This window comes from Rattus norvegicus, chromosome 10 (genome assembly GCF_036323735.1).
Source record: "Rattus norvegicus strain BN/NHsdMcwi chromosome 10, GRCr8, whole genome shotgun sequence".
Taxonomy (NCBI): Eukaryota; Metazoa; Chordata; class Mammalia; order Rodentia; family Muridae; genus Rattus; species Rattus norvegicus.
Window position 1 is genome coordinate 60674170 of NC_086028.1, and position 20463 is coordinate 60694632.

Here is a 20463-nt window from a genome sequence, read left to right on the forward strand (position 1 = left end):
GACAGAGAGGCCGACAGGCATACCACAAAGACTGGGAAGGAGAAACAGGATTCTTGCACTACGTTTTACAAATTTACAGCTGAGCCCAGTGACAGGCTGTGATAAGGTAAAAACATGCACACTGCAAACACACAGCACAGCCAGAGTGACAGGGTCACAGCAACAAACCAACAGACAGTAAGAAACACAGGAAACAGGGAAGAAGGCACAGAGAAACATTAACCCACAATTACGGTCAGAGGTTCCAGTGTTCCTCCCAACTGACAGAGAAAACCAGGAAGAATGTATCTGAAACACTGTACCAGTACACATATTCTTTCCAAGTGTAGACATCGTTTACCAAAAGGTATTATAATCTGAAGCACAAACATAACACTGTAAGTTAAGAATTTGAGACATGTTGAGAATTTAACAGAAGTTGAGACATCAAACACACATGTTGTTTGATCCTAAAGGAATTAAATTATCGGTAACAGAAAAGATCTTTACCAAGTCTCCACCTTTATAAACCAAATACACTTGTATCAGAAGTGTTGTCTGAGCCAGGCAGGGTGGCACAGTGGTGGCTGAGACAGCAGGATCAAATCTGAAGAAGCCCCTGGGTCCAGGGAGCATGAGTGAATCCACTAAACATTAAGTAAGGGAGAGGGATTCTACATGAACCCAGAAAATGCAGACATGAACGTTCTCCAGACAACCTGTAAGGTCAGTACCACTAACATACCAGAACCAAACTGACTCAGGGGGCGAAGAGATGGCTCAGCGGCTAAGAGCAGGCATTGCTCTTGCAGAGGACCTGAGTTCAGTTCCCAGCACCCCCACATCAGGCAGTTCACCCGTCTGTACCAGAGACCTTAAACTTTTCTGTCCTTGAAGCACAGACACACATATAAAGATAACTAAAAATAATAAAAATAAATTAAAAAACCCCATCTCTCATAGACAGGACATGCAAAAAAAAAATTGAAGGCAATCTAATCAGGTGGACTCAGTGGAGCAAATCCAAATGTGTGAAAAGGATGACGCCAGGCACTGGAGACCCGTCCCAGGAACCCTGGCACAAGGCCTGTAACACTAGTACTTGGGAAGCAGAGGCAGGAAGATCAGGAGTACACGGTCATCCTTAATTACAAAGGGTTGAAGTCGGCCTTGTGAGCCAGCACTGTGAGCCGGTGTGGTGGCTCACATCTGTAACCCCACCACTCCACCACTCAGGAGGCTGCAACAGGAAGCTGAAGGCCAATAAGAGCCACTTAGAAATAAATAAAAACATAAAAGAGGGTTGGGGGATTTAGTTCAGTGGTAGAGCGCTTGCCTAGCAAGCGCAAGGCCCTGGGTTCGGTCCCCAGCTCTGAAAAAAAGAAAAACAAACAAACAAAAAACAAACAAACAAACAAAAAACCACCATAAAAGATAAAACCTAAGAAAAGACACTTCCGGGGCTGAGGAGGTGCTCAGGCAGTAAGGCACTTGTCATTCAAGCATAAGAGCCCAAGTTCAGATCCCTGGGGCTTCCAGGTCAGGAGACCCTCTCTAGAAATAAGGAATCAAGAGGAAGTCATGACTTTGGTCTCTAGCCCTATGCACACACACAAGCACAGATACATAGAGGTTCACAAATGCCACAAACGGAAGAATGCACCCGCATTATCAGAACATTTCAGTCAACTCTTAGACAGAACCATTATACTTTATAATTTATCCATGTATCATTTATCCTGATTTATCCATGTATCATTTCTTCAGTAGTAACAAAAAACAGGATAACCTACTTTTTAGACTCCTCCCATCACTGTTTTATTAAGACTACTAAGTGACAAGGTAGCAAGCATTATGGATCTAAAAAGCAATATCCAACCGAGAGATACAACCTATAAAGAGGATTTTACCTTCATTATAGGGCACTGGATTCCCAATCTTTACTCCAACTTCGCCAGCAGATTTCACAACTTCCAAGTCCATCAAAATAACTACTCTCCTACAAAGACAGACACAAGTTAGAATTAGGAACTCAAGAGCCTTTCAGATGAGTTACAAAGTTCACTTTAATAGTTGTCTCGCTAAAACTGCATCCTTCATCAGCTTTTTCTCATTCTTGAATAACTTGAGAAGTGTTCATTCCTAAGTGGACTCTTCACTTATTCTTTCCTCACATCTTCAAATTTTTGTTTTTAATTTATTATAGTGGTATTCATTTCCTATCTAGTCCCTTAATTAAAATAGCATACCTTGCTACGTGCCATTATCTTCATGGAGGCACCGATACAATTTAGATTATTATTTACAAAATCCTAATACACAAAAAGATAACCTGTTTTCAGAACTATGTACTTATCCAAATCATTAATTTTTCCCAGTGAGAAACAATTATAGCAGTAGACATTTTAAATTTTTAATTATTGGGGGCTAAGAAACAGTGTAGTTGGTGGAGCCCTGGGACTTGCTGGGCCATCAGCCTAACATAACCAGCAGGTTCCGGGCCAACGTACATATCTGAAACACACAGGTACAGGTGCTTGTGCATGTGTGCACACACCCCTATGCTTTCTGAAATGCTTACAGGCTTCCTTTACATGATCTGTCTCAACTGTGCTATCCTCTCCAGCTCGTCTCACAGTCTCAAGCTTGCTGCACTCTAGGCCAGCGGTTTTGTCTCAGTTCCTGGCACATGCTACACTTCCTTCTGCCACTAAGCCTACACACGGTCCTCTGACTGCATCCCTCCCTCCCCTCATTCTGCTTCATCTAATATGTACTTTTTAGCTCTTATCACAAACTTGGAATTGAACCAGGGGCTTATTCATGCTAGGCGAATGCTCTACCACAGAGCTATACCCCTCCAACGCCCATCTCAAATATCATTTCAAAAGGCATTTTCTTGGTATCTTGTTTAGACCAGGTTTCTTTGTCGTTCTGCAGCCATGACTTCATTCCTTCGGAACACTTGTCTTAGTTTTAAGTTCTATATTAATTAGTGACTGTTTTTCTTTCTCTCTGCTAGACTGCACTTTCAATAAAGGCAGGTAGCCAGCCACAGTGCTTAATTAAGCAAAAGATGTCATTCAATACATACTAGGACAAGATGCCGTAATGTCACCTGCAGATAAAGAACTACTGGTGTCAGCAGACAGCTCAAGGGCTAAAGTGCTTGGGCACGCTGAGTGTGAGCTCTGGAGTTCTGATGCCCAGAACCCACATAAATGCAATATGCATGTGGCAACCCACCTCTAATTCCTTCTTTCAGATAGCAGTTCTCCAGAGCAAGCTAGCTAGCAAGACAAGCCACAGCAGAGAGCTCCGGGCTTGACTGAGACCCTGCCTCCAGAGGAGTTAACTCCCAATCGAGAGGATGAGGACTCCCAAATCTCAGGCTAGCATGTTCATGTACAAATGTCAACACATTCACACACATGAAAACTGGGGAGAAAAAAAAAAGAATTGCTTTGAAGATCACATAATGGCAGGCAGGGGGGCTGACAGAAGAGGTGGACCAAGGGAAAGCCATGCTCGTGGCAGTGGGAAGGGTGGGTGGGTGGGTCTGAGCAAGGGGTCAGCAGTCACAGCGCTTTACTGTCTGCAGGCTCGGCTGCCGAATGCCAGGCTTGGTCATACAGAATTTTTCAGTATGTTCTATCCATACTGTAAAGTTAACCTATCAGGATGTGATGGCTTGCATATGCTTGGCCCAGGGAGTGGCACTATTAGAAGGTGTGGCCTTGTTGGAGAAAATGTGTCACTGTGAGGTGGGCTTGGAGTCCCTCCTCCTAGCTGCCTGAGGATGCTCAGTCTGTTCCTGCCTGGCTTTGGGTGAAGATGTAGAACTCAGCTCCTCCTGCACCATGCCTGCCTAGATGCTGCCATGCTCCCGCCTTGATGATACTGGACTGAACCTCTGAACCTGTAAGCCAGCCCCAATTAAATGTTGTCGTCCTTTATAAGACTTACATTGGTCATGGTGTCTGTTCACAGCAATAAAACCCTAACTAAGGCACCGGGTTATGCTTTTTCAATGAAATAAGCCTAAAAAAGTGGTCTGCTACTGAGGACTGGATAAAGATGACCTATTAGATATCTGCCACAGGTGGTGATGCATGCCTGAATTCCAACCTTGGGAGCAAGGACTGCCTCGGATGCTATGAGTCAGAGGCCAGCCCCAGCAACCTAGTATCATGCCTCAGAGTTCAAAAATAAAACAAAACTAAACAAAAAAGAAACATTAACAAGCAAAACAAAACAAAACAAAACTGTCAAGGGCTAGAGAGACTGCACAGCAGTTAAGATTGAGTTTTGTCCCCAGCACCAAGCAAGTCACAACTGCCTTTAACCCTAACTCCAGGGGATAGCTCTGGCTTCAAAGGGCACTCCAGCCCCTACCAACAAACACACATACGCATAACTACAGAGACTCATACACATAAGTAAAAATAACTTAATAATAATGTCTTCTAAAAATTACATCTTGGGGCCTGGAGAACTAGCATTCGATGCTCTTCCAGAGGGCCTGGGTTTGGTTCCCAGATCGCACATTGTAGCTCACAACCATCTGCAACTCCAGTTACAGCTCTGTGGACACCAGACACACGTGGTGCACATACACTCAGGCAAATCATCCATAAACATAAAATTATAAAATTGTATTCTATCTTGTAATACATATACATATTAAATGAAATACAGCAAGGTGAGGATGACAGCATATTGAAAGAACACAGCAAAGTCATTTTACAGAGAACATAGGTGCCCGCTACAAGGACACCCTCAGCAAAACAGAGACGATGGGAAACTGTAAGGATTAGAGACAAATGGCCTGCTGTTGCAGAAAATAAACAGAGGGGAAGAGATACAAGGAGAAAAACACAAGTGGTAGAAGGTTTCCAGACCACCAACCTATTACTATGTAAATTTACTCTGGATCCTAACTCAAATATGAATGTACACACAAATGTGCATATATAAGCATTTATACATCATATATGGGTGGTTGGAAACAGAACCCTAACTGGGTATTTACTTTAGGTGTAAATGGTACGGACCTATTTTCCATTTGAGTGTGGGGGTGTACAGTATGTGTACAAGCCAGAGATAAGACACCGGTAAGCTGGGCATCTTCTATTACTCTCTCCCATATTATTTTAAAAAATTTTTTTTGGATCGGCGCTGTGGCTGGCTACCTCTTTCCTATGGTCGCTGCCACCTCGCCTGCATTGGAGCCCGAATTTTCTTGCAGTGATCTCCCCTGGCTGTCCTCCTGTCCTTGCCGTCTTGGTGCTCAGACAACCGTGGACGGTTGTAAAGAAGAAAGCCCTGTTCTTTCTGTTACAACGAAGCGTTTTAATTGCAATCCTGATCTTTAAGAACTTGAAGTAAAGTGTGAGGACAGTGGAGAGAAGGTTCCTACAGTCCTGTGTGTTTGCAATTTTCCTGTAAGGATTGTGTTGGAAGTCATGAAAGGATGTCTTTTGTCGAGTGACCAATTATGGGACATGATAACAAGGAAAATCAACGTGTACGAAACATACTAGATATTTCAAAGGAAGCGGAAGAGCTGGAGGCCAGCAGACTGTACGAGGACAGCGGCTACTCATCATTCACACAGAGTGACTGTGAGGGTAGCATCCTTTATCCTGGAGAATTTCAGAAATAGACGCCAGGCCTGTCTGCTGCTCACAGAGCATCCCAACAAAAACCTGCTAACTGTGCTGCATTTCAAAAGAGTGGTTTGCTCAACGTTAAAAAAGAATGGCAAGCAAAACTCTAAAGTGGATCGAGAAAAGCGGAAAAGTTATCGTCAGTGGAAACTTTAGATTGCAAAATATAATTGGCAAGAAAACGGGCCTGGAACACCTAGTTATCAGGCTAAGCTCACCCAGAGGGAATTTATACTCCTGTTAGCTAATATTTTGACAAAGCTCAGCGGCATAGACTTAATAAATTTGTCTAAAGTGAGTAGAATTTGGAAGATAATAAAAAGCGATAAAGGAGCGTTCCAGCAATATAGCAAAGCCATGAGAGAATGAGTCACCAGAAGCAATAAGTGGTCACTACACGCTTCAACCAGAGGCTGTGTCGTGGGGAACACTGCACTAACTTCTGTTCAAAAGTCATCGACCTGGGCACCTCCCAAAAAAGATGTCCAAGTCAAGTTCTCCAGTCTGTGTGGTCAGAAGGGTTCTGCCTACAGCTGGCACAATGAGTTCCTGGAGGTGGCAAAGACACTGAAAAACAATTGAAGTCTCAAAGCCTGTGTTCGCTGTAATTTCCCTGCAAAATATGACCATTTAGACTGAGCAGTCTGCAAATGGGAAAGTTGTAAATTTGAATATTGTACAAAGTGTCTGTGCGTTTACCATAACAAATACTGTTCGAATGGCAAGAACCTAAAAACCAGCTTTAAAATGGGTCCTCTGCCTGTAACTAAAGAGAGTAAAAGTAAAAAGAACTTACAAAGATTGTGACCTTTTAGTTGATCAACTGTAGATCGAAAGGGCTACTTTTTTTAAAAAAAAATCCAATTTTAACTTAAGAAAGTAAACGTAATGATGATGCCTTTTGTGACTGGAGGACACACAGCCTCTTAAAATAATCACAGCCTAATGTTTAAACAGATTAACTGTCCATAAAACACCAAGATTGACTTATTTTATGCAAAATAAAGTGTAGAATCTATTTGTAGTTAGATGCTAAGATAAAACTGGACTTTTTGGCAAAGGAAGGTTGTGGTTTTTTTTTTAATGGAGTCTTGCAAACAGATGTGCTTCAGGGTTAGCCTCTGAGATGTGCTTTATCAAATTTGTATCATGCTCCTATCAACTTGAGACTGTCGATTTAAATATTAGTCAATTTAAAGTTTTGTCAATATGAGCTTTTCAGTGTTAAGTATCCTTTGTAGAGTCCTATTTCTAAAGTCTATTTTAATGTTTTTATATCTGTAAATATCTTTTTTATGTGCCAAAGAAAATAAATAACACACATAATTTGGTTTTGTTACAATAAAATTGTTAGAGGTTTAAAAAATTTTCATTCACTCATAGACAGCTACTCTCTAAGCAGCCCTGGCTGCCCTGAAATCCCTATGTAGGCTACGCTGGTCTCACATTCAGAGATCCACTTGCCTCTCCTTTCCAATGCTGGGTCTAAAGGCCAGTGTCACTACGCCCAGTGTTTTACATTTATTTACTTAGTGTGTGTGTCTGTGCACACTTGTGCTTTGGTACACAAGTGGAGGTCTGAAAAGAACTTACAGGAGCGGATTCTACAGTGTGGGATCCAGGGAATCAAGCCCAAGGCTTCAGGCTTGATGACAAGTGCCTTCTCCTTCTAAGCCACCTCACCAGCCCCTTTGCCTTAATTTTTTTTATTATTTCTGAGAGTCTCAGTAGGTGGTACCTCTGGCTGTCCTGCACCTTGACCTGTAGGCCAGGCTGATGGTCACGGAGGCCAGCCTGCCTCTGCCTCTCAAGCACTAAAATAAAGGTGTGTGCCACTATGCCCAGCCCCTCATCTTTTTTCTATACAGGATGTCCGAGTCCAGAGCTCACCAATGGGCAGATTTGCTGCCATAAGCTCTCCCTATCCACCTGCCTCCCAGCTTCCATCTAGCGTCAGAGCTACAGATTAGTGCCACCCTGCCCAGCTTTTTACATGGGTGGTGGGGATTCCAATTCTGGTTGTCATGCTTGTGAGGCAAGCACATGTCTAACCCTGCTGTCTTCCCAGCCCAGTACTAGTTTTGTTAAAGAGAGTTCATTACTATAAAACAAACCAACAACAACAATGAAACCCCTAAAACATCTCTATCTATGGAATAACGTATCTGATACTTACTCCAAAATTATCAGGAGTATATATGAGAAAACAGAGACAGAGCAAGGTCATAATCTGAAGCCATGTGCATGGTTATAATGGGACTCAACTCTACTGTGCTGTCTGTCTACTTTTATAAATGTTCACAATCATGCAAAATATAAGACAGATTTGAAAATAGGGAAAGGAAGCTAAGAGGATTATTTTTTAAGGCAGGATTTATTACGTAAGAATGAAAAAGCAGTTCAATATTAATCTGTTAAAATAATTCACACTATTAAAGGATTAAAAATAATATGATTATATCAAGTTGTAGTAAAAGCTCTTCAAAAATTCCAAGAGCCATTCCCATAAAACCCCAAGCAACTTAAGGACCTAAAAGTTGTGAGCATGATAAAGTGCATGTACTTCACAAGATAAATGACACCGAACACAGAAACCAAAGGCACTTCTATCACCAGTCAGGTAGGGGAAGGCCTCGCTGGCACAGCACTATCAGAGCCATGGAGAACAATCAGGCCTGGTGAGACAGCTCAGTGGGCATAAGCATTCGATGCACAGACTGCACACCTGAATCTGATCCCTGAAAGCTATAGCGGAAGGAGAGGACCAACTCCTGACCCTGTCATCTGATCCCCACACATACATGGTACACACAGCACACACACCCCCTTCCCAATGATTAAAAAAAATTAATTATGTTATAGCCTAATACAAATAAATATACATCTCATAATAAAGAGATAATTGTCTAAAAAACCCAAGGCTTTAAATGGTAAGATATCATATTCTTGGATGAAAAGATCTAATGTCAAATAATCAATTTAATGCAATTATGTATATTCAGGAGACCTCTGCTTGGCTTCTGAACTCGATAACACTCTTACAATTCATATGGAAGAAAAAACCATGAAAACCGCCGAACATTATCAGAATGCTTCGCAGATGGTATCTTGGCAGCACATACGTCTAAGGGCTATGAAAACTGTAGCTCAGTTGGGGATTTAGCTCAGTGGTAGAGCACTTGCCTAGCAAGCGCAAGGCCCTGGGTTCGGTCCCCAGCTCCAAAAAAAAGAAAAAAAAATTATAAAAAAAAAACAAAACAAAAAACAAAAAAACTGTAGCTCATCCATGCCTTGCTAGGGAGAAGGCGGATGGGTATAGCTACTTGGGAAAATAATCTGGTAATTCTTCATTAATTAAATCATACAGTCAGAACCTGAACTAGCAACTTCTCTTCTAGGTACATTTACCCTCGGCATCGACACCACCAATACATCGCTCCTAGCAGAATGTGCACTTGGATGAAGGCAGTATCTGCATTTAATTGATATCCTCTTATAGGCTTTAAATTATCTCTAGATTACTTACAATAGTCAAGATGATGCAAATTAGGTTACGCTGTATTATTTGGGGCCTAACGAGAAAATGTGCTTGTTCAGTTCAGATGCAGTATCTCCCCTGAATACTTCTCATCAGTCACCATTTGAATACCCGGACCAAGAATCCGCAGAAAGAGGGCCGACCACATAAAAACTTGTCCACGAATATTCAGTGTGTTATTCGAAATGCAAACAGTGGGAACAACCCAAAAGCCCAGAAACTGAAAAACAAGCAGAATGTGCTGGGCCTAGAGGCCTAGATCTGTAATCCCAACTAAGGTTGAGGCAGGAGGATCTCAAATTCAAGGTCAGCCTAGACAACTTAGCAAGACCTTGTCTCAAAACAAAAAGAGGCTGAGGATGTAGCTCGGTGTAGAGCATCTGTCTAGCGTGTGTGCGGACCCCAGTACCACAAAGAAAAAAAAAAAACCAATAAGCAAAATGTGATCTGTCTACACAACAGGATGTTACAGCCATAGAGGGGAGGGACACAGTAACACATCTATAACAGCTGAAAATACGACGGTAAATAAAGAAGTGTCACAAAGCACAGGTAACGCATGGCTCCACTTACATGGAATGTTCTAGACAAATCTACAGAAATGAGAAGATCTGTGAGCCCCTGGCACTCAAGAGGTTTGGGATTGGGAGCTAAAGGGTACCAGGTTTCTGGGATTATGGGGGTAAGAAGATGTTCTAAGCTTAACTGTGAAAATGACTATTCAAAACTGAAGTGTTCAAAATCATACTTTTAGAAACTGTCAGTGACACATGAACACAGAGGGATGGGGAGAGGAAAGTGGCAAATTCAGGACACCAGTCTCTTCTCTACGTCTGCTGCCAACCATCGATTTTCCACCGTTATCAGAGAGCTTTTCGGTTTGTCTCATCGTATTTGCTGCTTTTGGTAGAATCTCAATATAGTGAGATATGAGGCTGGCCTCCTCCTTACTATGGCTGAGGATGGCTTTGAACTTCTAATCCTCTGCTCCCACCTCCCAGATTGTGGGATTACAGGGGTGGACCACTCTGCCCAGCAAGCACACTACCAACTGAGCCACACCCAGCCTTATCCGTAATCTTTGCCGAAAGTAAAGCAGAAGACATAACGCAGCACTAGCCTGCCTGCCTACCGTGAGGCCCTAGGCTAAATGCCCAGCACCTGTGGAAAAGTAAAACACTCCCGACTCAGGGATGAGTATGTAGTTTTGTGTACAAAGCCCTGCATTCAATATCCAGCACTGTGCATATCAGGCAGGCTTACTGAGGATCCGAGCTTAAGGTCATCCTTAGATAAGTTAGAGACCAGACTGAGCTGTATTAGATGAGACACTTTCTCATAAACAAAATAAATAAAAAATAATTAAAACTACTGACCAAACTCTATGCCTTCCATAGTTTATTCCACACTCTGAATAAAATACTCTCACTGGCCCTTTAAGTATTGCCCATTTGGAAAAACACCCAAGTTACATTCTTTGCTCACGTCATATGCAAAAGCAAACCTCACGGCAAGTATGAAAATGCAGTCTTAGGTTTGGTCAGCAAGCCTCTCCAGCATTAGGATTCAGAGGTCATAATGCAGAGAGTGGACAAATGCAAATACAGATTTATACCACAAAATACCATACACAAACAAACCAAGTTAGAATGGGTAAATATGTAAAACAGACAACAGAGTTAATATGCCCGAGTTACTAAGAGCTTCAGTAAATAAATAAAAAAATAACGGTCACAGTACCAGGGGCTGGAGAGCTGGCTTGGAGGTTAAAGGCACTGGCTGCTCTTCCAGAGGATCCAGGTTTGATTCCCAGCAACCACATGACACTCATATAACCATCTATAATTCCAGTGCCAGAGGATCAAGTGTCTTCTTGTGCAGCCCATAGATACCAGGCAAACACATGGTACACAGACATATATGTAGCAGACAAAAACCATCATATACATAAAACTTGGAAAAACAAAAAGCATATCAGATTTTTTTTTTAAAGAACAAAGTAGGAGCTGGAGAGACAGCTCAGTGGGAGCACCTGTGCAAGCATGAGTTTGGATGCCCAGCAGCTCTCATCTGAAAAGCTAACTAACTGGTGGTGCCTGTTATCCAAGTCGAGAAAGGTCGGAGGCAGGGCGGACGGAGCACTTTGACCACCCGCCTAGTCAAAAAAAACCAGTGATCTCTGGGCCAGTGAGAGATTCACAAGGGAATAAGAGTTACAGAGGACGACATCAGGGTTCTATGAGTGTGTGAAGGGTGCACACCACACACACACATTCTTGTTTTTAATTTACAAACATTACAATATGTCTCAGTGGGTAAAAACACCTGCCGTGCAAGCCTGGTACCAGAGCTCAGTCCCTGGCAAGCTGGAAGGAGAGAACCAACTCCTAAGCTGTGCAGCATGGCAAGTGCTCGTGCATGTGTGCGCTCTCCCACAGCCATGTCCTAGCAGCCAGAAGCACTGCTTGTAGCACTCGGGAGAGCCTGGGGTGGAAGATACTGGATCCCAGGCAGGCGAGTTGGCAAGAAGATTGCCTTGCCTAGACAACGGCAGAACAAACATCACATCTGCACAGCCGTCCGGGACTGTTCATATTAACCATGTACAGATGAGAGGAAATGGCACAGGAACAACTCAACACACAGGGTATGAAATGAAAGGAACGAGGCACACAAAGGACAAGGAACCTGGCATACGAGAAAGCCTAAGCGGGGAGTGGTACTTCCCAGAAGGGAGTCATAAAATAGACTGAATTCATTAAAGCAAGAGCCAAAGATAAACGGAGAGTCAGCTCAAAAACCCACAGGAAACAGGGCAAAATAACACTCATCTGACAGTTGATACTACAGCAGGCAAATCTCGGGACGCCCCTGAAGGGGTCTTTGGACTAGGTGAACGGAGGTGGGAAGACCCCCGTAAATGTGGGCGACACCCTCTTTGGACTGAGACCCCAGACTGGATAACAGGGAGCAAGTGAGTTGAGTGCCAGTACCCAGTGCTTCCGGCTACCTGCGGTGGCTGCAGTGTGACGAGGTGCTTCATGTCAGGCCACACCCTCACACTGTGAACCAAAATACCCCGCTCTCTACATTGCCTTTACCAGGTATTTGTTCATACCAACGAAAGAGGTAACCAATACAACATATAAGACCTAAAGGCAAACACGAATCTTGCATGTTTGATTTTGAAGCTCACGGGCCAGCTGTGCATAATGCTAGGTCTGCTGGCTAAGGGTGACAGTACAAACACCTATAATCCCGGCTGCTGTGGCAGCAGCAAAAGCACAAATGAAAGGCCAGCCAGGGTGGCATAGCGACTGACTCAAACTGACGAAAGTGGGAGGCATACAGAAAACCAGTAGATTAGTAGAGGGCTTCCTTCCTACTATGCAAGAAGCCCCAGGTTTCATCCCCTGTAGTGGAAGAGAGAACTAAGAATACAGAAGTCTACTGTGGAAAGGTACTGCTAGGTCACACAGAAACATCATTCAAGTGTCTTGGGGAGGGCATGTGAGGATCATTTCCTGATGATTATGTATCTACTGCAGTATCTTGTACTGTCGTGTTGGTATGTGCTCCTCCTCCTACTGCGCCAAGAAACCACACTGAGTTCGTGCAAGGAACTGACCTAACTAGACAGCTCTCAGAAGGACTACAAGAAATACACAAACTATAAACTTGAAATTCTCAAAGTATACTGGGTCCACTGAGAATTGAATATGCACATTTTTAGATCATAGGTTCTTTTGCTGGGGAGCAAACACAGGTTTCTGGGTGTCTGAGTGCATTTGTGCAGGACACGTGTCTGTGGACGTGCATGTGGAGGCCAGAGGTCAACTTGAGGTGACAGTGCTCAGGAGTCACCCTCCTTGTTTTTTTCTTTGTCTTGAGACAAAGTCTCATGCAGTCCAGGCTGGCTTAGAGTTTGCTATATACATAGGTGGCCTTGCTTTTCATATCCTACTGTCAACCAAAGAACACTGGGATGACAAACGTACACCCGGTTTTTGGTGCTGCTGACCACACCCAGAGCAGCGTGAGTGTGAGGAAAGAGCTTCGATCCCCAGCCTGTCTTTCCTTTATGCATTCACTGTGTGCACATGTAGATCCGTGCACAAAGGTCAGAGGAAAGCCGATTCTCTTCTGCCTCCAAGTGGGTCTCAGGACCCTCTCAGCTTGCAGAAACCAGCTTTACCCACTGACCCACCTACCTTATTTCTTGAGACAGCCATTCACTGAGACCTGGGTATTCCCAATTAGGCTAGGCTGGCAAACCAGGAAACCCCAGAGCTCCACCTCTCCCTGACTCCTGCCCCTACTAGGATTATGAACCCTTGCCTCTGTACCCGGCTTTTGGGATCAAACTCAGATCTTCATAGTTGCCCGGCAAGCAGTTTATCATCAGAGCTATTATTGTCTTCAGCCTGCTAAAGATCAGGGTTTTAACATACCAAAACTCCCCTTTAAGAATTGCTTAGGCGTTGGGGATTTAGCTCAGTGGTAGAGCACTTGCCTAGCAAGTGCAAGGCCCTGGGTTCGGTCCCCAGCTCCGGGAAAAAAAAAAAAAATTATTGCTTAAAGATTCCTGTAAAAGACTTCTAATTACAGCAAGGAAATAGAGACAGTAAGATCTTTGAGTTCTAGAACAGATTACCTAGTGAAGAAAGAGAAAGAAAAGAAGGAAAGAGAGAAAGAGGAGAGGCATAGATATAAACAAACAAGCAAACAGGAAGCATAGCCACAGAGGCGAAGGTAAGCAATAGGAAATGTGTAGGCGGCCTGAGTAAACCGTGACGATAAAGAACAAGATCAGGGGGCTGGGGATTTAGCTCAGCGGTAGAGCGCTTGCCTAGGAAGCGCAAGGCCCTGGGTTCGGTCCCCAGCTCCGAAAAAAAGAAAAGAAAAGAAAAAAAAAAAAAAAAAAAAAAAAGAACAAGATCAGGGCTAGGGTGTAGCTCAGCAGGGCACTGCTTGCCTAGAGGTCCTACTACCCGCAGCTCTTCAACAAAACATGTAGCTCATGACAGACAGAAGAAAGCACAGTAAATAGACACGCACGCACGCACATACACACAAAGGTACTGGAAAAGAGGTGGCTCAGTGCCTAAGAGCACAACACCCACAAGGCTGCTCACCACTACCCCTTTTAATTCCAGCACTCAGGAGGAAGAAACAGGCAGATCTGTTAGAGGTCCGCCTGATCTACATTGTGAGTTCCAGCTAGCCAGGGCTACAGTGAGATCTTGCCTCAAAAATAAAATAAAATAAAGAATTTAAAAATTAACACCAAGTATAAACTTATCAATCAAATCTTAAATTGACTTTTATAAGAGATATTAAAAATTGACAACAGAAAGGCTGAATGTTAAAATTAGAATACAGACATAGCAAGTTAATATGAAATCAAAGAAAAAAAAGTGTTTCAAAATACTCAGGTAATAGGGCTGGAGAAGATAGCTCAATGGTTAAGAGCACTGGATGCTCTTCCAAAGGACTCCAGTTCAATTCCCAACACCAACATGGCAGCTCACAACTGTCCATAATTCCAGTCCCAGGAGAGTCAACACTCTCACACAAACATAACATAAAAATAAGTAAATAAATGAACTGGAAAAGTGTTTCAAAATATACAGGTAATAGGGCTGGAGAGATGGCTCAGTGGTTAAGAGCACTGGCTGCTCTTTTGGAGGTCCTGGGTTCAATTCCCAGCACCTACACAGCAGCTCACAACTGTCTCTAACTGTAGTCCTGAGGGATCTGATGCCCTCTTCTGGTGTGCAGACATACAAGTAGACAAAAACCGCATACATAAAGGTTACACACACACACACACAATATAACACACACTGATTTAACTTCTTCAGCACTGAAACATTTACCACACTGATTCCCATGAGGTTTTGGTCCCATTCTATCATGGGAAATAAAAAAATTAGAAAAAAAAATATAAACCTCTCCCTAAAATAAAGTTTTATGTCATTTTTTTTTAAAAATGGAAATAACAGTTCTGCTCACGCTGTATTTCTAGCATGTAACATCTTGCAAGTACTTAGCCATATTTCATATCAGCTCAACACAGTTACTACCGAAGACTCAAGATCGCAAAAAAAGCAACCAGACTGGATAATTAACCATTTCTTCTGTAGTAGTAAGTGACCTCTTCCTTGAAAGATATTACAGTAACGCTGAAGAAACCAGAAATAGGTAGAATTATACATTCTACTTTAACCTGTTCTGAGATTTCCAACTTATTTCTTCTGTTATTTCTCCCTTGACCCCCATGTTAGGCGGAGTTCAGCTGGAGCTCTTCACTGCCTTTTAAAGCCCCTACCTTCCACGTGCAGTTCCTGTTCTACAGTGCAAGCCAATGGACGAGGAGGAGCATACCTTCCGTCCTTCAGGGTGTTGACGATGAAGCGGTGGACCTGGCAGACACAGTTGCTGGCCAGCTGGCCCCCCTCGACCAGGGCGTTCAGCTGCGTGGCCAGCATGAAGGCTGCAAAAGCAGAGAGAGCAGCTCAGTCTCCAAGCCCTGCCTTAGCCTGCAAGCTCATCCTGAGGAGAACTATTAAATACAGCTGTTGAAACTCCTCAGACGCTGCAGAGAGGAAAGTGGCCTCAATCCACCCTGTGTCAAAACCTGCAGCCACTCCTAAATGCTGTTTCTCAAAGTCTCCAAATCATTTTTACTGTCATTCTAGTTTCTGGGGGAAATGAAGGCAATTCTTTCTAGGTCTTTAGCGCCATGACTAGAGACAGCAGGCAAATATTCCAGGAAGGGACCCCACCTTCTTTCTAAAGCTTCTAGGACAGAAATAAAACTCCTAAAAAGGAAGAACAGGGCAGCTCACCCATGACACCAACAAAATGTCAATACTATCCTCAGGGAAATTAATCAAAGACAACATACACCACCAGTTAGAGAAAACTAATTAAGCTGAATAGCAGCTTTCCGGTGTAGCTGGTTTACTGTCAGAACGCTCTCTGTCGGCCGCAACTCTGCGTGAACCAAGCCCGCAGCCAGTGTGGGCTTCAGGGGCTCCAAACGCTGCAATCAGAGGGTAGGGGATGCTGCTGTCATTTAAGCATTCCCAAAGCCTAGATTTATTCATCATACTCACAGGAAAGCGTGTTCAACCCATCACTCATAAGCAGTCGATACCGCGGTGGACTATTCCCTGTAGTAATGGGACGGATGTTCTAGAAAAGTTGATAGAAAAGTTGATTCATTAAGCAGGCTCTCCCTAAGGGTAAGCAAAGCTAAGTGGCAGGAGACGGGGTTTGCCATTAGTCTAAGACAAGATGAACTGCTTGCCCATCCTCCTGACACCCAAATACAAATGAAAGAACACTGGATTGAGCTAACATTATTAAAAACAATATAAACTGAAACATCAATAATCATGTGTTCTTTCTCCTGTATGTCAAAACAGTGAGATGGCACCTAACACATGAAAGGACTATTTAGGGAACATGCTGGAAATATGAAGTAAAATTAAAAATGGAAAGGAAAACAATTTGCCTAAAGCGGCTCACAGAAGCAGAGAGAATAGCAACATGTGGACGTACAGATCTGGGGCAGAGCAGACATGGACTCAGTCGGAAAGGGTGGGGCAGCCTCTGAAGGAAGTGAATTAGGTAAACAGAGCCTGAAGGGGACTGGCCCTGGAGTGGTTACCATCTATACCTCCTGTCTCAGTCTGCAGGAATGATCCTAGAGTCTCTCATCTACTGACATCTGAAATTCACATTATGTTTTAGAGCCCATTAAATGAAGGGTCGATTAACTAAAAGAAATTTAAGCGGGGTGGTGGTGGTATAGGCCTTTTAATCCCAGTACTTGGGAGGCAGAGGCAGGTGGATCTCTGAGTTCAAGGCCAGCCTGGTCTATAGCGGGAGTTCCAGGACAGCCAGAGATATGTCTCGGAAAAAAAACAAAACAAAACAAAATTAAAAGCTCATCAAAAACAAACAAACAAACACAAAAAACCAACAAAAAAAAACTTAATAGTATCTGTTGGTGAATGAGTATGTGTGTTAGAGAGAGGGGCGGGAAATGGTGTTCTGGAATTTGAGAGAGAGAGAGAGAGAGAGAGAGAGAGAGAGTGAGTGTGTGTGTGTGTGTTTCTGGGAAGTAGACAAAACCGTATGTCTTCCATCAAATGCAATATTTAATTATCTATTAGTTGAACATGTTCATTCTATTTAACACACATGCAGGTACTTACAATGACTTGAAGAACGGGTTTTATGGATGTATCTCCCTGCTGCATTATGGCCTGAAAAAGAAAAACAGATTCTTATAAAAAAAAATTTAAAAACAATAAATCACAGGTAATATTGTCCTAAGAGCGTGCCCAGCAAGGGCCATCATGACGGCTCAGGGGCCAAAGACCCTCTCCAGAAGAAACCAGTAGAAAAGCCTTAATTAAATAATTTGTCCAATGACAAGCCAGCAAAGTGCCAGTTTTCAAAGACTGCACATATTTGTTGCCAAATATGTTGCACTGCTTTCTTGTGGAAACAGGAATATTCGAACACTTATATTCACTACCTCAAGCTTTGTTGTGTTTTTCTTTGAATTTGTTTACTGGTTTAAGACAGGGTCTCACGAAGCCCAAGCTGGCCTTAAGTCTGCCAAGTTCCTAAGGATGACTTTGAACTTCTGATCCTCCTCCTAGCTGCCAACACTTAAGATTTTTCTCCTGAAATCAGTGATAATATTAACATAACGGGGTGGGGTGCTCCTGCCATGTATTCCTAGTTGTTGACTTTGAAATCTTGCTGTCTCAGCCTCCGGTGTTGGGATTACTTCTGTCTAAATAAAACATATCGAACATGGAAGACGTATAAAGTGTAATGAGCCAATACATGATAAAAGAAACACACAGCTGAACATGGTCACACCGCCTATAAATCTCAATAATCACGAGGCTGAGGCAAGACCGAGTTCAAGACCAGGTTAAGCTATAACATAGGACTCCAGAAAACAGAGCTATTGTCTTAGTCAGGGTTCCTATTCCTACACAAACATCATGACCAAGAAGCACGTTGGGGAGGAAAGGGTTTATTCAGCTTACACTTCCACACTGCTGTTCATCACCAAAGGAAGTCAGGACTAGAACTCAAGCAGGTCAGGAAGCAGGAGCTGATGCAGAGGCCATGGAGGGATGTTACTTATTGGCTTGCTCAGCTTGCTCTTTTATACCAATCCAGGGATGGCACCACCCACAGTGGGCTGGGTCCTCCCTCCTTGATCACTAGTTGAGAAAATGCCTTACAGCTGGGTCTCATGGAGGCATTTCCTCCACTGAGGCTCCTTTCTCTGTGTTAACTCCAGCTTGTGTCAAGTTGACACACAAAACCGGCCAGTACACCTATATACTCAACTGATTTTGTCAAGCTTGACAAAATATCTCAACGGAACAAACGTGGTATAACAAATCACCACACATACAAAAAGTAAACTCAAGGGCTAGGCTATTTGCTTGGCAAAGTTTAGTGACTGAGATTGATCCCCAGAACCTGTGCTTTAAAAAGCCATGCATCGGGCTGGGGAGATGGCTCAGTGGTTAAGAGCACAGACTGCTCTTCCAGAGGTCCTGAGTTCAAATCCCAGCAACCACATGGTGGCTCACAACTATCTGGAATGGGATCTGATGCCCTCTTCTGGTGTGTCTGAAGACAGTGACAGTGTACCCACCTACATAAATAAATAAAATCTTAAAAAAAAAAAAAAAAAGCCATGCATGGTGGCACATGCTTATAACTCCACTGCTGGGGAAGTAAGGACAAGCAGAAACCTGGCACTCACTGGCTGACCAGTGAACTTGAGGCCAGCCAAAGGCTATATAGTGAGCCCCTTCCTCGGAGGGACAGGAGATCATTAAAAGATGAAGTCAGAGAAATGGCTTAGGGGTAACAGTGCTTACTGCCAAGCCATGTGATCTAAATTTGAACCACATGGTGGGAGAGAAGCAAGTAGACCCCTGACCTCTACCCAAGTTCAGTGGCACCCGGATACCCACACTCACATAAGTACATGTTTAAAAAAAAAAAAACAAAAAACAAACAAACAAAAAAACCCAGAAAGGCAAGATGGAAGTGTAGCTCAGTGGTTGAGCTCTTGTCTGGCAGAGTCTCTGTGCCTGATCCTTAAAAACTTAAATGAAAAAGCAACACAGTTTAATGAGAAAATAGTTGAGGTATTTATATTTAACAGAAGACAAAAAAATTCTCCCAGTTCATTAATGCTTCAACCCAAGTATTTGTTCTTCGGGACCTATTCCTGGTCTGCAGCTTATGTCAGCCTAGAGCTCCTGATCCCCTGCTGCTCCAGCACTGGGATGATAGTCACGTGCTGCCACATTCCAGAATAAACCCAAATTCAAGGGATCGAAAGATACGGACACTTCACAAGATACACAAATAGACAACCAAGACACGGAAGGATGCTCAGTGTCATTCCTAATCAGCAAAGTACAAATGAAAGCACGGTGAGCCAGCATCACATTTTACACAGTCACCAGCATAGCAAAACCCAGAAAGGGACAACACAAAGCACTGGCAACTGCAGTTTTCATAAACACCGCGGAAAAGCGGGCCATTTCTGATCAAATTAAGCATTCAGTTACCATACGACCTAGCCATTGCACTCTCAGATATTTATCTGTAAATATCTGGATTACTCTGCATGTACAAGAAATTTAATACATATTACATAATTTATGTATATATTATGAATAATTTACATGTAATATATTTAAATATTTATATGCATAAAGATCTGTATATAAATGTTCGAAGCATCTTCGTTTATAATAGCCATATATATAAAAAGGCTGTAGCCCCAGCTACTTGGCAGGCAGAAACAGGAAATGACTGAGGCCAGAAGTTCAAAGCCAATCTGTATAGCAGAGACTGCTTTAAAAAAACAAAAAAAACAACCCAACCAAAGCAAAACCGATAAACTCACTATGTAGCTAAGTACCAATCCTCCTCCTCCTCTTCCTCCTCCCCCCACCCCCTCCCTCTCAAGTGCTGAGATCACTGGCCTGGACCAACCAACAAATTACTTTTGTGCAGTGCTAGGCACGGAGCCCAGGGTTTCATGCAAACTAGGCAATACAAACTGAGCTATGGCCTTGGACTTTTTTAATTGGTTTTCTTTTTAGACAGAATCTTACTACGCAGTCTCAACTTTCAAATTCTGCCGTAAGAGTTCTTGGTTTATGGAAATGTTCCACTGAACCCAGCCGGATGATTGTTTGCTGTTGT

At 43.1% G+C, this 20463-nt stretch overlaps 1 protein-coding gene and 1 pseudogene across 1 annotated transcript in view; one reads left to right on the forward strand and one right to left on the reverse strand.

The window, feature by feature from the left end:
- Positions 1-20463, reverse strand: part of Rpa1 (replication protein A1) — a 51095-nt gene that overhangs the window by 26985 nt on the left and 3647 nt on the right. Inside the window, exons 2-5 of the mRNA NM_001394069.1 lie at positions 17415-17465; positions 16308-16386; positions 15574-15682; positions 1890-1978 (exon numbers count right to left, since the gene is read on the reverse strand). Coding sequence (NP_001380998.1) covers positions 1890-1978; positions 15574-15682; positions 16308-16386; positions 17415-17465 — 328 coding nt within the window. The remainder of the gene's footprint in view (positions 1-1889; positions 1979-15573; positions 15683-16307; positions 16387-17414; positions 17466-20463) is intronic.
- Fbxo5-ps1 (F-box protein 5, pseudogene 1) lies at positions 4776-6555 on the forward strand (annotated as a pseudogene).